General features: G+C 43.9%; 1 protein-coding gene across 1 annotated transcript in view; it reads right to left on the reverse strand.

Annotated features, from left to right (window-relative positions):
• Positions 1-23738, reverse strand: part of KREMEN1 (kringle containing transmembrane protein 1) — a 68514-nt gene that overhangs the window by 21122 nt on the left and 23654 nt on the right. The window contains exons 3-4 of the mRNA XM_021703466.1: positions 23377-23468; positions 5047-5171 (exon numbers count right to left, since the gene is read on the reverse strand). Coding sequence (XP_021559141.1) covers positions 5047-5171; positions 23377-23468 — 217 coding nt within the window. The remainder of the gene's footprint in view (positions 1-5046; positions 5172-23376; positions 23469-23738) is intronic.

Here is a 23738-nt window from a genome sequence, read left to right on the forward strand (position 1 = left end):
CATAGCAGCTGCACTATTTTATATTTCCACCAGCAAAGTAGGAGGGTTCCATCTCCACATTTTCACCGATACTTGTTTTGCCTTTAAAAAAATTATTTTAGGGGTGCCTGGGTGGCTCAGTTGGTTAAGCGTCTGCCTTTGGCTCAGGTCATGATCCCAGGGTCCTGTGATCGAGCCCCATGTCGGGCTACCTGCTCAGCAGGAAGTCTGCTTCTCCCTCGCCTTCTGCCCCTCCCCCTGCTTGTGCTCTCTCTCTGTCAAATAAATAAATAGAATCTTCAAAAAAAATTTTTTTAAACTATAGCCATTGGTTATTTATTGTGTGAGGTGATATCTCATTATGGTTTTGATTTGCATTTCCCTAAAGACTAATAATATGAGCATATTTCCATGTGCTTATTGGCCATTTGTATGTCTTCTATAGAGAAATGTCTATTCAACTCATTTGCCCATTTTTCAATTGAGTTGTCCTTTTATTGTCAAGTGGTAAGAGATCTTTATATATTCTGGACATTAAATCTTTTTACAGGGACGCCTGGGTGGCTCAGTCGGTTAAGCGTCTGCCTTCAGCTCAGGTCATGATCCCAGGGTCCTGGGATCGAGTCCCGCATCGGGCTCCTTGTTCCGTGGGGAGCCTGCTTCTCCCTCTGCCTCTCTCTCTCTATCTCTCATGAATAAATAAATAAAATCTTAAAAAAAAAAAAAAAAAAAAATTAAATCTTTTTACAGATGATTCACAAATATTTTCTCCTATTCTGAGAGTTGTTTTTTCATTTTCTTAATAGTGTCCCTAAATTTTGATGAAGTCCCAATTTATTTTTTCTTTGGTTGTCTGTGCTTTTGTTATCATAACTAAAAAACCATTGCCTAATACCAAGGTCATGCGTATTTATACCTATGTTTCCTTCTAAGAGTTCCTTCTAATAGCTAAAACTAATTACATTTAGGTCTTTGGCTCATTTTTAGTTAATTTTTACATATAAAATGAGGTAGGAGTCCAAATTCATTCTTTTCTATGTGGATATCCAATTGTTCCAACACCATTTGTTGAAAAGACTCTTCTTTCCCCATTGAATGATTTGGGCACCCTTGTCAAAATCAACTGACCATAAATAAATGTATGGGCTTATTTCTGGACTCTAAATTTGATTTCATTGGCCTGTATATCCATCCTTATGCCAGCATCATAGCACTTTTTTCAGGAGTATAACTGAAAGTTAACTGTGGCTCATAGTGTGATGTAAGGACAGAGGTTCATTTTTCTTCACAAAGAGCTCCCATTTTTCTCCAGAACTATTTGTTGAAAGACCATCCTTTATCTCTGTTGAAAATCAACTGTCCATGTAAGTGCAGGTCTATTTCTGGACTCTCTATGGTTTCATTGATATCTATAGCAGGAGTTGAAAACCTTTTTCTTGGGCACCTGGGTGGCTCAGTCGGTTAAGCGGCTGCCTTCGGCTCAGGTCATGATCCTGGAGTCCCAGGATCGAGTCCCGCATCGGGCTCCCTGCTCGGCAGGGAGTCTGCTTCGCCCTCTGACCCTCCCCCCTCTCATGCTCACTCTCCTCTCATTCTCTCTCTCTCAAATAAATAAATAAATAAATAAATCTTTAAAAAAAAAAAAGAAAGAAAACCTTTTTCTTTCTTAAAAAATCAGATAGTAAGTATTTTTGGCTTTGAGGTTCATACCGTTTCTCGTCAACTACTCAACTTTGCTGTTGCAGCATGAAAAGCATAGACAATATGTAGGTGAATGCGTGTGGCTATGTTTCAGTAAAACTTTATTCGCTGAGGGCGCCTGGGTGGCTCAGTTGGTTGGGCGACTGCCTTCGGCTCGGGTCATGATCCTGGAGTCCCGGGATCGAGTCCTGCATCGGGCTCCCTGCTCGGCAGGGAGTCTGCTTCTCCCTCTGACCCTCCCCCCTCTCATGCTCTCTCTCTCTATCTCATTCTCTCTCTCAAATAAATAAATAAAATCTTTAAAAAAAAAAAAAAAACTTTATTCGCTGAGTAGATGGGTAGAAAGATTTGGCCCACGTACCACTGTTTGCTAACTCCTGATCTATGCGACTATCCTTATGCCAATACCACTCTCTTGATTACTATAGCTTTAGAGAAAGTCTTGATGAGTCCTCCAAAGTTGATCTTTTTCAAAATTATTTCGGTTATTCTAGGTTCTCTGCCTTTCCGTGTAAATTTTAGGATCAGCTTAATTATTAAAAAAAAAACTATCATTTTGATTTGGATTGCATTGAATTTATAAATCAATCTGGGGAAAACTGACAATTTTAACAACATTAAGTCTTCCAATCCATGAATAATGTATTTTTTTTAAAAGATTTATTTATTTTAGAGAGAAAGAGAAAGTGGTGGGGAGGGGCAGAAAGAGAGAGGGAGAGAGAATCTCCAGCAGACTCCCTGCTGAGTGAGGAGCCCAATGCAGGGCTCAATCCCCACGACCCTGAGATCATGACCTGAACCAAAGTCAAGAGTCAGACTCTTAACCAACTGAGCCACCCAGGTGCCCCACAATGTCAGTATTTCTATTTATTTAGATTTTCTTTAATTTTCTCCTGCAATGTTATGTAGTATTCGGTATATAGGTCTTTAATATCCTTTGTTAATTTTGAGATTTTTTTTATGCTATTGTAAATGGAATTTAAAAATTTTATTTTCCATGGAACACTACATCAAAAACTAATGATGATTAAGATAACAATAAAAAAAAATTTTTTTTAATTTTTATTTTCAAAAAAAATTTTTTTATTTTCCAATTGTTCACTGCTAGTACGTAGAAATGCAACTGATTTTTGTATATGACCTTATAACATGCAACCAAAGTGATGTTATGCTCTTGATAGGTTAGGTGGGATACAATGTCTAGTTTTCCTATGACTAGTGATACTAACTTTGATCACTTGAGTAAGGTTAGTGTATGCCAGTTTTCTCCACTGTAGAATTCCCTTTATCGTATTTTGTGGGGCGATCTTTGAGGCTACATAAATATCCTGTTCCTCATGCAACTTTCACCCACTAGTAGAGGAGGTCATGGGATATTTACATATCTTGATATTTGTTCTCCAAATCAATTATCAGTATGATAGTTGCCAAATGGAGAATTTTCTAATTCCAACATTTCTTTTACATTTGTTAGTTGGCATTCTCCTATAAGAAAATGCCTTTCTTCTCCTCATTTATTTGTTCACTTATTTATTTATATCAGTGTGGATTTGTAGATTCTTATTTTATTCAGTGGGGCATATTTATTGTTACCATTTTTTTATTTTTTATTTTTATTTTTTTAAAGATTTTATTTATTTATCTGACAGAGAGAGAGAGAGAGCACAGCAGGGGGAGCAGCAGAGGGAGAGGGAGAAGCAGGCTCCCCGCGGAGCAGGGAGCCCGATGCGGGGCTCGATCCCAGGACCCTGGGATCATGACCTGAGCCGAAGGCAGACACTTAACCATCTGAACCACCCAGGTGCCCCTATTGTTACCATTTTTTTTGTTTTGAAGCTCAAATTATGTTAGAGTTGGCCAATGGAGCCCCTTCCAGTTGGTTCCTGTGTCCTTCTGACAAGCCCTCACCATTCCTTACTTTATTGTACAACATGCTTCAGGCTCCTCTTGCACTTTCTCAGGACCAGCTCTAGAATTGGCAATTTTCTCCAAGGAGCCCTAATTCTCATTTAATGAAGAACAGTATCTGGAAACCAAGATCTGAGCACTAAGTGTGCTCTGTGCAACCAGTGTGTCACTGTTCCCAGGTCCTCTCAGTGGACAGAGATAAGAAATATATATGTATATACAAACACACACACGGACCTACAAACATGTTCATATTTATTTCCGTATCTGTCTCTCTATATAGCAAAACCATACACTATACAAATAGCTTCAATGCCTGTCTGACACTATAGGTTTCATTTTGGTTTTCTCTGGCTCCCTTCTCCAACAGTGAGAAATCTGGCTCCCATTATCCTCAGTATATTTACTTATATGCTTTGCAAGCAACCAATTACTCCATCGTGTTGGGCCACCTGCCTCACAAAGCCCCTGACCTTGCCAGGCTACTCTCCTTGCTTGGGCCTGATTAATGGCTTTTTCACTGAATTATTAAGGAAGGACAAAAGAAAGGAAGGAAAAAGGAAGGAAGGAAGGATATAGCAAACAATAGCATTATTGAACCTTAACAGCCAAGGAGTGAACTGCAAATAGAGGAAAGGACAGAAAGAAAAGAAAGTATTTTGTCCAGGCTAGGGCCCCTAATGTAGCAAGGAAATAACCACGACCTTGGCCTATTCCCACATCCCCTGTGAAGCCAGAGATGTCCCTGCTTATAACATTCAAGGGCACAAGGAAATACATAATTCTGTCAGAGGTCAAAGAGGGATACAGATATTGGGCATTTTCCTCTTTTCTCTCCCCATCTTTAGACAAAAATGCTGTCTCTCACTCCTGAATGCCAAGCTGCACTCTTCCTTCAGTTCCTCCTTGGCAGAAAAATAGTTACATGGTTTGATAGGTTTAAAAAAAAAGTATATATATTTTTAAGTTATCTCGGCAGATTGCATTTACATTTTCATGGGGCGCCTGGGTGGCTCAGATTGTTAAGCATCTGCCTTTGGCTCAGGTCATGATCCCAGGGTCCTGGAATCGAGCCCCACGTCTGGCTCCTGGCTCCTGGCTCCTGGTTCGGCGGGGAGCCTGCTTCTTCCTTGCCCTCTGCCTCTCCCCTGCTCATGCTCTCTCTGTATCTCTCTTTCTCAAATGAATAAATAAAATCTTAAAAAAAAAAAAATAGGGGTGCCTGGGTGGCTCAGTCGTTAAGCGTCTGCCTTCAGCTCAGGTCATGATCTCAGGGTCCTGGGATCGAGCCCTACATCGGGCTCCCTGCTCCGCGGGAGGCCTGCTTCTCCCTCTCCCATTCCCCCTGCTTGTGTTCCCTCTCTCGCTGTGTCCCTCTCTGTCAATAAATAAATAAAATCTTTTAAAAAAAAAACATCTTCATGCTTTTCTATAGATATTTGGCCATAGAATCATTACCTTGAACCTCTGACTCCGACAAAAACTGATGCAGGTTTGTATGGTAAGTTTGTTAGATGTTTTACTGGCGCCAGTTAGAGGAGGTGGGTTTCCATGATCCTTGTAGCAGCCAAGGTTTCCAGGCACTGGAGGAAAAAGAAAAACAAAAGAATTTCACAACATCTGGCTGTGAAACACCAAGAAGGAACAGCGATTTGTGCCAGGTACTTTCATCTCAGCTACTATTTCTACTCCTAAGGTACACATAAATAACAAGCAACAAGCTTTAAAAATGGAAGTCTTAGTATCCTCTGGCAAATGCCGTGTTTCTGTTTTCTTCTGAAGAGTATGTGAGGCCCAAGGTCCACCTTTAACTAATCTGTTCAATATTGATAGAATTGAGCATTGAAGAGAACTAGGAATAATTTCCTCAAAATAGAGAAGCTGCAATATGTAAATTATGTTTCAGAGTCATTGGAGGGCAGGAAAAGCCCTTGGAAGCCCTTCATCCTATGCCTTGTGCCTCCCTTTGTTCTTTTTTTTTTTTTTAAGATTTATTTATTTTAGAGAGAGGGAGGGAGAAAGAGCGTGCGAGTGGAGAGGGAGAGGAAGAAGCAGACTCCCAGCTGTGCACAGAGCCCAATGTGGGGCTTGATCCCACGACCCATGAGATCATGATCTGAGCTGAAACTAAGAGTTGGACCCTTAACCAACGGAGCCACCCAGGCACCCCTCCCCTTGTTCTTTAAAAAACTCCATTAGTGGGTTCTCCCAAGTGCTTTCAGGGAGTGTATTAGTTTCCTATAACTGCTGTAACAGATCACTACAAACCTAGTGGCTTAACATAGCATAAATTCATTATCTTACAGTTCAGGAGTTCAGAAGTACTAAATGGATCATATGGGACTGAAATCAAGGGGTCAGCGGGGACTTGTTCTTTCTGGAGGCCTGGCAGGGGGTGGGGGGTGTTCCTTGCCTTTTCAATCTACTGGAAGGTGCCCCTGTTCCTCAGCTTGTGACCACACCATTCCAGCCTCTGTCTCCATCACGTCTCCTTCCCTCCCTCTGCTTCTAGCACCACATCACCTTTTTTTTTTTAAAGATTTTATTTATTTATTGGAGAGAAAGAAAGAGAGACAGAGAAACAGCATGAGAGGGGAGAGGGTCAGAGGGAGAAGCAGGCTCCCCGCTGAGCTGGGAGCCCAATGTGGGACTCGATCCCAGGACTCCGGGATCATGACCTGAGCTGAAGGCAGTTGCTTAACCAACTGAGCCACCCAGGCGCCCATCCACATCACCTTCTGTGACTCTGATCTTCCTGCCTCTGTTATAAGGACCTGTGTGATGATATTGGGCCTGCCTGGATAATTCAGGATAATCAACCCATCTCAAAATCCTTAACTTGATCACATCTGCAAATCCCTTATGCTACGTAAGATAACATATTAAAAGATTCCAGGGATTACAACATAGACATTTCGGGAGGCCATTATTCAGCCTACCACAGTGAACATACTAGTGTTCCACAACCACACAATTGGATGGTTTGGTCTAGTAAAAAAAGCTGTATTTGAGAATAAAGAAACCTGAATAGATGTATTAACTGTGATAGATAGCTTTCAAAGAGGGCACTCAATGATCCCCACCTCCCGGTGTTCATGTCATGCCATTGTGGAATCCCCTCCTCTTGAGTGTAGGTTGGATTAGTGACTTGCTTTTGACCAAGAGAATGTGACAAAGCTGATGGCATGTCACATCTCTGATTAGGTCAAGAGACTATGACTTCTGTCTTGCTAGCAGACTCTCTACTGCCTTCTTGGCCTATGGACTTTGATAGAACAATACACTATGTCAGAGAGGCCATGTGGCAAGGAACTGAAGGTGCCCTTTGACCAATGTCTAGCAAGAAACCAAGACTTTCAGTTTTTGCAAAGACTTAATCCTACCAACAATTAAGTATATTCTTCCCCAGTGGAGCCTTCAGATGAGACCCCAGTCCTGGCAGACACTGTTATTGCAGGCTTGTAAAAAACCTGGAAGAGGACCCAGCTAAGCCATGTCCAGATTTCCTGACCCATAGAAACTAAGACAGTAAGTGTGTGTCATTTTTAGTAACTAAGGTCCAGGGTCATTTGTTGTACAGTAATGAATAGTTAATACATCTACATAATACATACTAAATACATGTTGAATGAAGGAATGAATTGATTGTAGGCCATGGACAAATCAACCTTTCTGGGCCTGAGTTTTCCATCTGTGTTATTAATTTATGAATTATTCCACTATCAGATGAAGCCCTTTCCCCTACTTTCTCTGTTTGGCTTCTCAGTTTATGTAACTGAAGACATAATAAGACATGTATGAGGCTTGGTCCTAGAAGCACTTCTAGGACAGTTAAGAGTTATATGTTATCCAATTCCAAAGTGAGCCATACAAACTCTCAGAAAGCATTTTTTCTTTGTGTTTAAGACTAGAAAACTGAGCCTGCGTGGCTCAGTCGTTAAGCGTCTGCCTTCGGCTCAGGTCATGATCTCAGGGTCCTGGGATCGAGCCCCACACCGGGCTCCCTGCTCGGCGGGAAGCCTGCTTCTCCCTCTCCCACTCCCCCTCCTTGTGTTCCCTCTCTCGCTGTGCTTCTCTCTGTCAAATAAATAAATAAAATCTTAAAAAAAAAAAAAAAAAGACTAGAAAACAGAGGGGCACCGGGTGGCTCAGTTGGTTAAGTGTCTGCCTTCAGCTTGGGTCGTGATCCCAGGGTTCTGGGATCAAGCCCCACTTCAGCCTCCCTGCTCAGTGGGGAATCTGCTTCTCCCTCTCCGTCTGCCTCTCCCCCAGCTTGTGGTCTCTCTCTCTCTCATTTGCTCACTCTAATAAATAAATAAAATCTTAAAAAAAAAAAAAAAAAAGCCTAGGAAACAGGGGTGCCTGGCTGGCTCATTCAGTGGAACATGTGACTCTTGATTTCGGGGTTGTGGGTTTGAGCCCCACATTGGGTGTAGAGATTACTTAAAAATAGAATCTTAAAAAAGAAGACTAGAAAACAGCATGGTCCAGAGTTCAACAAACTTTATATCCACATTAGCCTGTTGGCATATAAAAATATATGTGTGTATCTGTGTGTATGTACACACTTTTAAATTTCTGCCACCATCTAATATCTAACCAGTTCCTGTTAAACTGGCAGGAAGTACCACTGCTAACCCAAAAAGTCACCCTTCCCCCTCCAGCCAAGTGGTTACCCTTCTCCCTTGCGTCACACATGGTTCAAATATAACAAATGTGGCTCACCACACAAATGTTAAAATGCATCTTTTGGAAACAAACCAAATCTCTATAGTGGCGAATGTAAACAGAAAAGCTCTAGGCAGTAGGAGGCTGGTGTTCAGTGGGAGCCTGGCTTGGGAATGGCTGGGTTTTAGAGTTTAAACAAATGCAGTGAGTTAAGCATCTCTAGTCAGGGGCATATCCTATAAGCCCAGTTTGTTAAACAGACCTTGCATACGGAAACCCGAGCCATGCATTCAATGGCTCTTAATAAGAACTACTTGATCGTCATCATCCTGGTCATTTACTCTGATTTTTGTCTCATTTATCCTATTATGATCAGAAGTAAGCATGTTATTATGTATTAGTTTATAGAGAGCCCAAGGCACATAATCATAAATGTTAAGATTAGACATAAACAAGGCTATGGGTTGCATTAATGCAGCTGGAACTTATAAGCTTTATTCACAATTTGGTGAGCAAATCCAGGCAGCTCATGTTCTAGTGGGATAGTGAGGTAGACCCCTGGAAGTCAGACCATACCATGCAGCAGCTCCATCTATCTGATTTCAATGGCCTGAGGTATCATGCCTGTCGTGCCCAAGTCAATCACTTGCCAGACACCAGTGAGTCTACCTCCCAAGAGACTGCAGACGTTTGTCCACGTCTCTGTCTTCACACTGCCACCTCCCCCGGTTAGGCCACCGTCTCCTCCCACTTAGACTACTGCATTGGCCTATTCCATCTCCCTGTTTCTAGGTGCACCCTTCTCTAATCTAATTAGTACACTGCAACCAGAATAATCTTTACTGTATATTCCAGGCAGAAGGAAAGGCAAGGGCAAAGGCCTAAGGCAAAAACAATGTTGGCCTTTGCAGGAACAAAAAGGAGTGACGATGGGGCGCCTGGGTGGTTCAGTCGGTTAAACGTCTGCCTTCAGCTCAGGTCATGATCCCAGGGTCCTGGGATGGAGCCCCACGTCTGGCTCCCCGCTCAGCAGGGAGCCTGCTTCTCCCTCTCCCACTCCCCTTACTTGTGTTCCCTCTCTCACTGTGTCTCTCTCTGTCAAATAAATAAATAAAATCTTAAAAAAAAAAAAAGGAATGAGGATGACCAATGAGAGAGAGGGAAAAATAATAGGAGCTGGAGGGGTAGGCAGGGGCCCTGCCTAAAAACCTTCAAAGCCCCTCAGGATGAAGTCCAGACTCTCATACAAGGTACACAAGGCCCTGCCTGATCTGTGCTGCTTGCTCCCCTCCCCCTTCAGCATGACCCCTCTCTCTATCCCTCAGCTCATGTTCTAGATGAAAGCCTAATTAAATTATAGTGTATTTGTGAGTTTCCCCATGGCACGTTGCTCTCTGGACTTTTACACATACTCTTTCCTTTGCCTGGAATTCCCTCTCCTGCTTAACACTGTAGCTTGAGCACTATTTCCCTGGGGAAGCACCCCCTCCCCCGCCAAATAAGGTTATATGCCCCTGCTGTGTGGTCCTGTAGCAGCCTACGGTGCACTTGATTCTAAACACCTAGGGGCGCCTGGGTGGCTCAGTCGTTGGGCGTCCGCCTTCGTCTCAGGTCATGATCCCAGGGTCCTGGGATCGAGCCCCGCATCGGGCTCCCTGCTCGGTGGGAAGCCTGCTTCTCCCTCTCCCACTCCCCCTGCTTGTGTTCCCTCTCTCGCCGTCTCTCTCTCTGTGTCAAATAAATAAATAAAATCTTTAAAAAAATAAATAAATAAACACCTGTTCTTATGTCTCTCTCCCCAATGAACTACGAATGACTTAAGGGTAGGACTGTATCTTCCACACACTATTGTATTCCCAGGGCCTGGTAAGCTCCCAGTTACAGAGCTGGTGCTCTAAAACTGCACTCCAGATGCACAGGCATGTTCTGCACCACCAGCAGGAATCACGGAGGGAGTGGGTAAAGGTACCTCTTAGGTGGCAGTGGAGGGACAGAGCAGGGTGGAAGTAAAAGGCAGAGCCGACCTGCTAACAACAACCACTTAAAGCTAGTGACCGCTGGTTCTGACTCCTGCCTGCACACTGTCCTCTCTGGCTATTAGAGACACCATTCAAGGTAACTGAGTTTTCCAGAAAGGTTAACTTGGAAACTTAAAGTTTTATCCTCATCATTTTGGACAGAACCTTTCTAAAATGCATTAGCTATTTCTTTAAAAAAACAAAACACTTAACTCAATTTAACCTACTTTATTTTTTAATTTTTTAAAAAGATTTATTTATTTGAGAGAGAGCACAAGTGGGCAGAGGGGCAGAGAGAAAGGGGGAAGCAGGCTTCCCACTGAGCAGGGAGCCCAATGCAGGACTCGATCTCAGGACCCTGGGATCATGACCCGAGCCACAGGCAGACACTTAACCGACTGAGCCACCCAGGCGCCCCTCAGTTTCACCTACTTTAAATTTCTCTTGGTGGCCTGAGGTGATCAAATGTGCATCACCAAATGGCCCCAGCCTGGTGTGCTTTCTTACGTGCTTGTGTCTGACTTCATTAGTTAAGTCTGTCCCCTCGGTTATCGCCAAGGCTGCCGAACCCTCAGAACATCGGAACTGGAAGGAGTCTCAGGGAACATCTACTTCGTGCTACTTCTCTGTGTACCCTCTTCTTAATTTGCCGCTGCTTAGGTTTACAACAATACTGTCGCACTTATTAGAATTGTGTGAAAGACAGGAACAGATAGTTTCTAAAGGGGGGGGCCTCTAGGCTCCCCACTTTCCGGCATCCATGCTGAAGCTCAGGAGTTGTTTTTGCACGCTCCCGTCCCAGGACGCAGCAATACTTGTTCAGGAGCAGTGAGCATTCCTCAGCAATCCCAAACGTGAGCTCCTGTGTAGGACAGACCCCAGGGTGAATTCTGGCCCCGGCTTCATCAACAGTGGAATGAGGAGCAATAGGGTCTCAAAGGGTTCTTCAGAGAATTGAAATGAGATAATGTAAATAAAGTAAACACCACGAGGCCTGGCAGGATGATATGTGCCAAATAAACAGTGTTTATTCTCGTGACAGTTGACCCCTGAACAACGCGGGTTTGAACTGCACGTGTCTATTTATACGTGGATTTTTTAGGATTGTACATGTATTTGGATAGGACTGTACAAGTATTTTCTCTTCCTTATGATTTTTCTTAATAACACTGTCTTTTCTCTAGCTTACTCTATTGTAAGAATACAGTATATAATATGTGTAACATACAAAGTCTGCGTTAATTGACTGCTCATGTTACCGGTAAGGGTTCTGGTCAACAGCAGCCTATTAGTAGTTAAATTTTTGGAGAGTCACAAGTTATGTGCAGATGTCTGACTGGGCAGGGGGTCAGTGCCCCTAACCCCTGTGTTGTTCAAGGGCCAACTGTATATATAAATAGGGCTTTCATCATTCACCACACAAACAGAAACAACTTGCAGTAATAGAAAACTAAAATAGCATTGAGTTAAAAGGCAAAATCAAAGGCAGCCACCTCAAAAAACTGGGTTTAATTCCAGATATTAAAACATTGATCTCTTACATCTGGTGAGCACACAGTACACTTTCACATAAGCATCTCACGTGGAAATCAAAGCCCTTTGAGGGAGGCGGGTTGGATGGGTTATTCTATGTGACAGGGAAGAAATCACGGTCTGGCGAGGTTAAGGGCCTTCCACGGGGGCAGAGAAGACGGAACCAGAGAGCACGAGCAAGCTCTGGGGGTGGCAGATTCTCACTTTGTGGTTTTGTTCCCTTTGCTCACAGGGCCGGTCTGGCGAACTGAATGGAAGTCAGATTAAAGACTGACTTCTCAAACACATCAGTCCCTCCACACTGTGTGTGCCACGAGGCCAGCCTCTGAGACAGTGGCCAGCCTCTGGGGGTGCCACTGCCCTCTGACTCGCGCTGGAAAGTGTGGCTCGAAGTCTCGCTGGAGAAGACACGTCATGTAGTCTTCAAAAGCATTACTGGCCAACTGAGTGCATTTCCAGACTGTGTCCCACCCTTTGCTCTTCCCAGAAGCAGGGAGGAAAAGTCAATTTGAAAAAGGATATTTGTTCTCAAATTCCTTTTTACTTTCAAGACCACTTTAAAGTCCTGTGGCTTGGTCATGCATTTTTCCTCTTACCAAAGAGGCTTCATCACTTTCAATTTTTAAAAAATCCTCTTAAAATACAAACAGGCCCCTTGTTTATCATAGTTGGTGCTTTAAAACACATGACAGTTAATTAGCAACATTCTCGTCAGATGTTCAGTGGTCTTGCCAGAGATAAAAGTTTTAGAGGTGGCTGAGGGGAGATGGTCCTCTATTCAGATTAATCCAGGAACTACTGTTCTTTTACCAACACAAGGAACATCTGGGAAGCACCCAGGCAGGCTGACTAGCCACCCTTTACATTTGGGTAGAACTGTGGCTTCACTGTGAAGGTGCTATGTATACCTCCATGGGGGTCTCCGTGGCCAACAACCCCTTTCTAGGGTCGCATATTGCCCGTGGCACCTTCTCAGAGGATCAGCTGCTGGTTGGGAACAAGCCAAAGGACTCCAACCTCTGACTAACTTTTTTTTTTTTAATTTTTTTTTTTAAGATTTTATTTATTTATTTGACAGAGAGACACACAGCGAGAGAGGGAACTCAAGCAGGGAGAGTGGGAGAGGGAGAAGCAGGCTTCCCGTGGAGCAGGGAGCCCGATGCGGGGCTCGATCCCAGGACCCCATGACCTGAGCTGAAGGCAGATGCTTAACGACTGAGCCACGCAGGCGCCCCCTCTGACTGACTTCTGTGAGCCCTCGAGATTCTCTCCCAGGAAGCTGGAATTGGGATTTCAGGTATTGAATTGAGAGCGCTAGACGTACAAGGTTCTGTCAAGTGGGGATTAAGGCAACCAGCCATATTTGGGCTACCTGAATTGAGGAGTGAGCTAATTCTTCTGGTCCACAAAGAGGAAGAAGCATGGATGTCATCCTGAGAGAGAGGCAGAGGTGGGAGACCATGTGGCCCCAGAGAGAGATGGCAAGAGTGGGTACTTTCGGGGCGCCTGGGTGGCTCAGTCGGTTAAGCGACTGCCTTCGGCTCAGGTCATGATCCTGGAGTCCCGGGATCGAGTCCCACATCGGGCTCCCTGCTCGGCAGGGAGTCTGCTTCTCCCTCTGACCCTCCTCCCTCTCATGCTCTCTGTCTCTCATTCTCTCTCTCAAATAAATAAATAAAACCTTTAAAAAAAAAAAAAAGAGTGGGTACTTTCTTCCCAGGTTCTTGGGACACAGGAATGGGGGTTCTGCAATATACTCCCAATGCCCTTCCAGTAAATTCAAGTTAACTTGAGTGAGTTCCATTCCTGGCAATCAAACAACTCTTGACAAGGACAGAAAGCATGCCCATTATGGCAAAAGCTCAATTTGAATACAAATCTTCAGATTGCAATTCATCTAAGAAGTCCTGATTGTTGCTATGTTTTCTATTCCAGTGCTCTGACCAGATCTGGGATATTTGTTTAAGAAACCAAAAGCAAAGTTCTTATCTTGCATTTTGGAAAACTTCCCTGGCTCTGCAGAACTCCTTTTATTTGTCTCATAAGTAAAATCTGCTTCTTCAGAAATGAAGAAATGAAATGCTGTGACTCTGCTTATTTTAAGTCATTTAACCTTGTGTTGAGACCATCTGCCGCCCATGGGACCTCATGCTGGTGTCTCAGTAGCTGATTTCTTCCCTCCATGGGAGCAAGAACTAAGCTCACATGAGATGATGCCACTGGTGTCCTATCAGAGGACCAATCCTTTCAAATACTTCCTTCAGAGAATCGATGGGTTAAGTGTAGACTCATCCATTCTCTCAGCCACGAGCCATGACCACAAGCACACTGCCCTCTGTCCTGTCCATCTGCAACTTCCATTCCAGATCTGGCAGCTGCCATCTTGGTCCAAGTCCTATCCCAATATGGCCCCACCATACTTCTTTAACTTTATTTCTAAACATCAGCTCTCCTTTGTCAGTCACACTGATTCTGCAAGCGGCACTACTCATGTCTGAGTCTCCTATGAGCTTGCCTATATAAATAAGTAAACACAGACTTTTCTTCCCCTGTGAAATTTTATCTTTAGGGGAAGGTAGTAAGAGCTCCTAAGGATCCTGACCCCCACACGGCCCTGACGTATCAGTGGTAGTTCTCTTTTGGTGGGAGTTCCTTCTCCGAAACTTAATTTCTGTTGATGTAATGTGGTAGACAGTCTCCAAAGGAGGCTCTAATAATCTTGCCCCTCCCCCTACATGTGGTTGCCACCTACTTTAAGAGTTGGCATCAATTTCCTTTGCCCTTGAATCTGGGCTGGCCTTGTGACTTGCTTTGATCAACAGAATGTGGTGGACTTCTGAGTTCATGCCTTAAGAGGACTGGCAGCTTCTGCTTCCTCTCTCTTGGAAACCAGCCAGCCACCATATGAGTGGCCTGAGTACACTGTTGGAAAGAGCGATCACCCAGGTAGAGGCCTGAAGTTGTCTTGGATGTCCTAGCCCCAGCAGAGCCCCCAGGGGAATGCAGCCACCTGACTGAGCCCAGATGAGAGTAGCAGAAGAACCGCTGAGCTGAAACTCAGCCAACCCACAGGAGCAAGAGAAATGATAAGCTGTTGTTGCCTTAGGCCACAAGGGTTTGGGGTGGCTTGTTATGCAGCAACAGACAACCGAAACACCTTACTCGACAAAAGGTCAGTCCAAGTTCAGGAGGAATGATACAGCTGTGTCTCTGGGAAGAAGAACTCAGTTTGTTGACTTGAACTTTTGTTTTTCAGGGACACCACAAATATCCCAGGCAAGGAACCACAGAGTCATCTTTGACTCTTCCTGCTGTTTCATCCCTTATATATTCTACTTGTCATCAAGTTCTGTTTTCTTCCTAAATGTATCTTGGATTTAACCCTTCCTGTCTAATCTCACTGCTGCCATCACAGCTCAGACCCTGATCCCCTGGATTTAGAAATCTGCACCCATCCTCTCCTCTCCAGACTTCCTTCCTTGGATCCATCCTGTAAGTGGACCCTGGGCTCATCTTCTTAAACTAAGGCTTTCATTGTGTCAGTCCCCAGCTAGCCAACTCTGGCTTTCGAGGTTTCGAGGCCTCACCTGGTCCCTCCCTGTCCACTTCTCTATGTGGGCAATGTGATCCCCAGCCCACACGCACAACAACCCCAGGCCCTTCTTCCAAGTCCCTGTCAGGCTGTTCCCTGACCTGCTATGTCCTGATCCATCCAGCCCCATCTGCCTTTCTCTGTAACGATGCCTCCAACCTCCACAACCTTATGGAGAGCCCTCTCATCTGCAAAAACTCACAGCACTCCATCTCCTAATTCAATCGTATTGAATGTATGTAACTGGTGGGCTGGTCTCCAATTTCCTCCCATGTTTATAAATCAGGTTCCTAATTACATCATAAGATTGACGGTAGGGACTCTTTCTTACGTTTATGTATATTCCTTACTGGCAAGCGCTAGTGTAAAGGTGTTCAGTGAAATCATCCTTGTTGATCTGAATGATTATACGTTTTTAAGTTATTAGTATGACCTGCCCAACCGTGCTTTAGAAAATTTTGGAAATACAGTATATATCTGTCATTGAGGAAAATGGCCATTTGGTTCACAAAGTCTTTTTTTTTCCTCATGGAAAATTAAATAATATCTACTGCCAAAAACAAAGAACAATCGAGTATCCGCCAGATCTGAGACCATAAAACTGCACTGTGAGAACGAATGCAGCGCCACACCAGGCCCCAGGGGAGTGGCCCCACAGCAGCTGAGGCACGCTACTGAGCCCCGTGGCTAGTCAGATAAAAAAGGAATGGACAGAAATAACACACAGGTTAGGAATAACCTATTCAGGAATTGCATGGTGGGAACATGCCAACAGCAGTCCATTCCCTGGGGAAAGCACAGGCCACCATAACACCTGCTAGAACTTTCCTGCCCACCATGTGCTGGACCCTGGACTTGGGGTTGTGTGTACTTTCCCCACTGGATCTTCAAAAGAACCCTAGAAGGCACAAATGAGGAGACCACGGCTCAGAGGAGAGTCATTTTGCTGAAAGCCACTAAACAATTAAGATTCAAACCTAAGGCAATGTGACTCTAATGTCCACATTCCTTCCAGTAATTTGTGTTGTCTTCCTTACTGAAAGAGACATGATATCACATCATCAGGAATATTTAATGAGCACCATTATCGCCTCCCCTGTGCTAGGTGTTGGGGGAGATTGTTACAATAGATGCCCTGGGGGGAGGGGAAGTCCCCCTAGATTCCACCAGTACCCTCCACAAATAAACATACCACCCATGTAAAAAGAGAGCAACTGCTCAGCAAATGCAGCTTCAAGAGGAATCCCCCTCTCCACCTTAAGTCCCTCCTTCACAGAAATTCCAGAGGCTACCCCTGCTCCTGTCTTTGAACAGCTTAGTCTGGTTGGGAAAACAAAACTACTCACATAAAGCAAGAATTAACAGTATGAAGCAGGATTCTGACATATGCTAATTTAATGCTAATCTAAAAGGACTCGATGCAACAAAAACATTAAGTAATTGTAATGAGCAGAGAGAAGAGGGGCAAAAAACAAGCCTGCATAATTTATATTATTAATGTTCATTTCAATAGTGCTTTGGCTATCAGCTGAAGTTTTGGGTTTCGTTTTAGCTGTGAAGTGTGAATGATGCACCCAGATGTGTCTTTTTTGAGGTGAACTTCAGCCCATTCAATGAAGACTCCAAGTTCAGAGAGACCCCCCAGGCCTGGACAAGGCTGCTGATGCAGTGTTTCACACCAAGGGTCCAAGTCCGGGGAGCCCCTTCCCAGCTGAGAACAGCTGGGCTGGGAACACCCGCGGAGATGGCCCAACATCCTACAGAGCTGTTCTGCTGTGCAGCGAATGCTTCCTGGATACCATCGCAGCCTGCTGTCCTCCTGGGGCTCGGGATTTCCCAAACTCAAAGAAGACAAGAAAATGACTTAGAGCTAACAGCCTGAACTGCAGACCCTCTGTCGCCACTGACTTAATCCTTTGGTTTCCACAATGTCAATAAAGCACTCAATAATTCGGCATACTATCGGAATTTCAAACTCTAATTCCCAAACAATTCACCAAGAAAATTCTCAAGAATGACCTCAGCAGTAGCCTGGATCCATCCCAGGGCCCCCGTTTTAAAGGAAATGGAGCTGTTCTCAAGAACTGGAGGGAGAGGGCACCGGTCTTGCCATGAAGAGCCCTAGATTCAAATCCGATTTGGCTCAGGGTGTAATCCTCATTGGATCACCTCACTACTCGAGCCTCATTGTCTCATTTAAACAATGGTGGGTGGGGAGTGGACACACCACCTGCTTCACAGCACTGCTGGAAAGGTTAAATGAGGTCACGTGAATGAATATAAGTGTTTTATACATGTCAGTACTCAATGATAGTTGAAATAAAAGCTAAAATATACTAAACATCAGGGCTGACATTAAAATGCAGAAAGTGTTAACAGAGACAAAACATTTTCTGTAATTGAGAGACCACCAAAGTGCCCTTGGCTTTTTACTCAAGCTCTGAACACAGCTTTAAAAACTCTTATTAGGGGTCACGATTGGAACCATATTTGTAAGGAACAACAAATCTGTTTTAACAAGGCCAGGGTGTCATTCAATTAAAAGGAACGTGAGCCAGTGAAGGCGCCAAACGCCCCATTCTGCAGGGGTGCCATGGCTGACATCCCCTTAGGACTCCTCTGTGTGAATCATGCAATCTCTGGAGAACTTCTCATGGGTTGAGAGGGAGAAACTTCACCCTAAATCCCTAACACGGAAGCCTGAGATATGAAGAAACATCTTCTGACACTCCACACTCTGCAGGCTCATCACCATCTGCCCAGGTCAAGTCCAAGCTCCATACCCAGACCACAAGACTGTTGCCCATTATCTGGTCCCACCTAATTCTTCTCAGACCTCACCTCTTGCCCTTTCTTCTTAAATTTCTATCTCGGCAACACTGATTTTGCCTGGGAATTCACCTGTGTGTGTGTGTGTGCGCGCGTGCACACTGTTCCTCCTACCCCCACTGCCCTCCCTACTCTACCCAACTCTAACATCTAGAACCTGGCTACCTCAAGTGTGGTCGTACAACTCCACGTCCCAGGGACTGGCTAGAACTGCAGAGTTTCTAGCCTGCCCCAGACCTACTGAATCAGAGTCTGCATTTTATTAAGATTCCTGTGATTATACTACTACTACATTTTCATAAGGAAACTTAAAGTTGGAGAAGCCCTGTTGCCAAGATCCCACCTCTTCCAGGAGCCCTCCTTGATAACCAGTAGCCCTGGCCTCCCACCATGCCAGGGCAGATGCCCCTCCTTCAGTGCTCCTAAACTTTTGCTCATCTCATTTATTACAGAGTATCTTGCATATGCTTATCGTCTATGTGTCTGTCTTTGGCTCTAGTCTAGGGGCTCCCCACAGGCTGCAGACCACACCATCCTTGTGTCCCCTGTGCTGTACAAGGTATGGTATATGATTGGAGCTTAAAAAATGTCATTTGTCACAGCCAGTAATAAACTCCTTGTGATTTTCAACTTTAATAACCAACTTTAAATAACTTTTATAATTAGCTTTAACTTTAATAATTAATTTAAATAAGTTTTAATAACTTTAATTTAAACGTTAGTTTAATAACTAAAACTTTAATCACTAACTTTATTTTTTTAGAGAGGGAGGGGAAGAGGGGCAGAGAGAGAGGGAGCGAGAGAATCCCAAGCAGACTCCACGCCCAGCACATAGCCTGACACGAGGCTCAATATCATGCCCCTGAGATCATGACCTGAGCCAAAATCAGGAGTCGGACACTTAAGTGACTGAACCACCCAGGTGCCCCTAATCACTAACTGTAATAACTAACTCAGATACCTGGGAGCTATGTGCAAATTATCTCAATTTAGGTTAATTAGGTTAATCATGTTATACATCTGAACCCAGATACTTCGAATGTTGTATTTACATATTTATTTTGAAATATTTAAAATATTATACAATTTTAAGATATCATAGAATTTATTTTTTATAATGGAAACTTTCAAATGTATACAAAAGCAGGAAGGAATAATGAGCCCGTTGTCATGCAGTAACAACAAATACCCACTTTTTTTTTTTTTAAACCATTCTAGTTTCATCTATTTCCCTCATCTGACCCATTCACTCTTTGGAAGACTAGGTCATTTAAAAATAAATCCCAGACATATTATCATTTCAACCACGAATATTTCAGTATGTACGTATAATTTCAAATGACTTAAAAAATTATTTGTATATATATCTCCACTGTGCCATTATTGTACCTAATAAAATTAACAGTGATTGCTTAATATAATCTAATAGTCTGTGTTCAAACTTCCCTATTTCAAAGACGAATGTGTATAGTTGAGTTTGTAGAAATCAGGTGAATGTTTTATAGCAAACAAAAAATAGCTCTCAGCAACGAGAAAGTAAATTTCTCATGCCCATGGTTTCAGGCCCACATCGGCTATGTGAAGGAAATTATATTTGCCTTTAAATGCCATTTGCAGGTTCCCCTCCACCTCACAACTAGATTACTTAACTTTTACAAAACTGCACCAAACTTTTATAAAGACTCTAGGTAAAACAGAACAAATCAAAAGCCATGCTGGGACGCCTGGGTGGCTCAGTCGGTTAAGAGGCTGCCTTCGGCCCAGGTCATGATCCCAGGGTCCTGGGATCAAGTCCCACATCAGGCTCCTTGCTCAGCAGGAAACCTGCTTCTCCCTCTCTCCCTCTGCTTGTGCTCTCTCTGTCAAATAAATAAAATCTTTAAAAAAAAAAAAGCCATGCTAAGGTCCATTCAAGCACATCCTTTGAAAGCAATGAAATAAATGGGAATTAGAATGGAGAGGATGATTATTTAACAAGAAAGAGATATGCAAAGAACAGCTATTAAGCCAAATAGTTTCCCCCTCAATAGCCAAACCAACAGAACCCAGAGTTGTAGAGGATGGGATCTAGAGGGATGATAACCTTGATGACTTTGAAATTTGCTTTTAATGATCTGTATTTCTCCTGTCCACAATAGGAACTTGGGGTTTCTGAGAAACATACTGGCCCATGTGGTTTGAAGACCAAATCCAATTACCTCAGAGTTATTCTCTTTTTAACGGTAAAGTTCTGATCCATGCTCCACAGGTCAAGAGCACAGTTCAAGTTTCTCTTTGCCCCCTGTTTGAATCATACTTCACTGTTGCCTCCCTGCTTGTCTTAGCTCTGTCCGAAACATGCCGATGGGCAGAGATTCCGGTCTCCACACAATGGCCCGCCATTCAACCACATTCTGCTTTGTCCCTAAACATCAACTCCCCCGGTTCCTGCTGGGTCTGTTATATTCAGATATGAACTTTCCAGGAATCTGATCATGTCACAGGCCTTTTCCTGTATGACAAGTTCAACGCTAATTATGAATAGTGGGCTTCACACAGAGGGTTAGTATTATTCATGAAAATTATGACTCCACATCCAGAAATACGACAAAATTGGCCTAAAATAGGCTGGCTGTATCTCCATCGAGTCCACTAGGCAATTACCAAGGCCCCTTGCTTCAAACAGTACAGGAGTTTTTCTCGACTACGTTAATCAGACACACTAGGAGCACAATGTTCTGCCAGACTCTCAAGGTCTGAGGCTCAGCTAGATGGGGAGCCCTGCCCTGGTGCCCACAGGGTGAACAGAAGGGTTTTCCAAAGAACCAAAGCCAGACACTGTTCCTTCCCCTACACCCCCCAAACCAGGTACTCCCCAGGTCTCATTCCCAACCTCTGTATGTCTCCCTGCCCAGACCATTTCAAGGCCAACTTCAGAAGCTTTGAGAAGCCTACTAAGGGGCCATAAGAAAAGGAAATGATATTTAATTTTCCTTTTTTGGAACAGTGAGGCACATCCTGCAAATATTAGGAATTAGAGGAGTACTAGATGGGTTGTACCATTTTCCAGTAATTCTCTCTTCTGGAACTTAGTTTCAGTGACCACATGAGTTGGCTCCCATTGGCCCAAATTATATTTTATAAATGCAAGTTGAGGATTATCTTTCCAAATAAAAGCGGCCAGATTGAAATCCCCTCTTTGCCATTCCTGAGAGAATGACATAGGCTAGTACTAAAAGACGATCTTTGTGTAGAACAAATGGACCGAGCAAAATCTGCTTTCCTCTCCCCCTGCCCCCTTTCTTCTTTACATAACTAGAGCCAAATGAGATGTTTTTCATTTTAAAAATTTGATTAAGCAGACTGAGCAAAAGCCCATTCTGCTGGTCTTTACTGTTTTCTCAATTTTGGGACTAAATCAAGGAATACTCGGGTTGGAAGGGGAGTGAAGCCAGGGCCTCACTGCCAGGCCATGGTCTCATTTGGAAGTTTAACTTTCGGAACGTGAGTGGTGGGGCCTGCAGCACCCCTTCCCCATGAGGCAGCAGAATTCAGACTGCTGTGGCAGGCGTGAGTGAGAGGTCCCAGGTCCCCCACAAACCTCCATATCACACTACATACACAGCCTCTAGGGCTGAGGAGAGAGGAAGGTGGCAGGGCAAGGAGTGAGGGGAAATAATATGGTAAAAAACAATCCAGACAGAATTATTATGAATGAGCTGTCCTTTTCCTCAGCCTAGTAACTGAGAAAAAACCTGCTCCCTTGGCATATTTAAAAAGATATTACAGGGCGCCTGGGTGGCTGTTGGTTAAGTGTCCAATTCTTGATTTTGGCTCAGGTCATGATCTCAGGGTGGTTAGATCGAGCCTGCTTAAGTTTCTCTACCACTGCCTCTCCCACTCCTCTCTCTCAAAAAAGAAAGAAAAAGAGGCGCCTGGGCGGCTCAGTCATTAAGCATCTGCCTTCAGCTCAGGTCATGATCCCAGGGTCCTGGGATCGAGCCCCACATCGGGCTCCTTGCTCCGTGGGAAGCCTGCTTCTCCCTCTCCCACTTCCCATGCTTGTGTTCCCGCTCTCGCTGTCTCTCTGTCAAAAAATAAATAAAATCTTTAAAAAAAAAAAAAAAAAGAAAGAAAGATCCTACGAACACTACATTAGTAAACCCCTTCCAGTACCATTCCAGTTTTGGTTTCTGTACTTTAAACCTTCCTACACTATTTTCTACCTTGTTTTCAAGTGTCTTCCTAAGAGTCCCTGCCACATTGCATATTCCCTGAGGGTCAGGGTACACTTCTGCCTTTGTACCTTGCACATAATAAACACTGAATATAGAAATGAATGAAGGAAACAGCTAGAAAACAGGCCTTGGAGTAAAAAGCTGAAGAAACTGGGCTTTTCAGTAGTAGAGAGGGATGAGGTACGAGTTACCACACAAAACAAGAGAACATCTTTATGCTGATATGAGGAAAAGGACTATCACATTGGCTTTGGAGGGGATCAATTAGATTTTTCCTGAATACCATTTTTCAGGGGAGATAGCGCATCAAATGCAAATAATAAGTAATGTCATAGTTTAGTTTTACTGTCTACAAAGGGATTCATCATTCACTCTAGACAATTCTCTCCCAAAAGCGTGAGGTAGTATTTTTTTTAAGATTTTATTTATTTATTTGACAGAGAGAGAGAGAGAGCACAAGCAGGGGCAGCAGCAGGTAGAGGGAGAGGGAGAAGCAGGCTCACCGAGCAGGGAGCCCAATACGGGGCTTGATCCCAGAACCCTGGGATCATGACCTGAGCCGAAGGCAGACGCTTAACGACTGAGCCACCCAGGCGCCCCATGTATGAGGTAGTTTTGTTTCCCTGGCCTGCTACTGAGCTCTTGCCATCTCTCTATCCATGAATGAATCAGCATGAGGAAATTAAGTAGAAGTAGAAATTCTGGGTGGGCTTATCCATCAAGGGAATGCAGGTCCTGAGGGAACCAGGCCCCCTATTTCTAAAAAGCCTCAACAAGAGAAGGGAAAATCCTCAGCCCAGGATTGCTTCTCCTTTCACCTGCTTCATGAAATCCACCTGCCTGAACAACCTGCCTTCCGGCAGTGGCCTTCCACTCTGTACCCTCGGTGCTCAGTGTCCTGAGACCTTTCAGGTGGCGCATTAGAGCTTACTCTGACAAGCAGGAATCTCGCAGTACTTCCAGTAGACACCGTCCTCATGCTCCGCCACGTAGCACCAGGGGCTCACATCTCCATCTGGATTTCTGTCGGGGAAAGGACACACAAGTACCATTTCTGTCATGTTAAGTCAACTGCTTCATTGCTTTTCAGGTTTACCAAAAAGCATCAGCTTCTGTGTTATTTCTAATAATTGGTATGTATCTCAGTGCTGCCTCTTATGAAAAGAAAAATGGGGGGCGCCTGGCTGGCTCAGTCTGAAGAGCATGCAGCTCTGGACCTCGGTGTCCTAAGTTTAAGCCCTACGTTGGGTGTAGAGATTACTTAAAAAAAAAAAAAAAAAAAAAGGAGGAAAA

The sequence above is a fragment of the Neomonachus schauinslandi genome, chromosome 14, assembly GCF_002201575.2.
Source record: "Neomonachus schauinslandi chromosome 14, ASM220157v2, whole genome shotgun sequence".
NCBI lineage: Eukaryota > Metazoa > Chordata > Mammalia > Carnivora > Phocidae > Neomonachus > Neomonachus schauinslandi.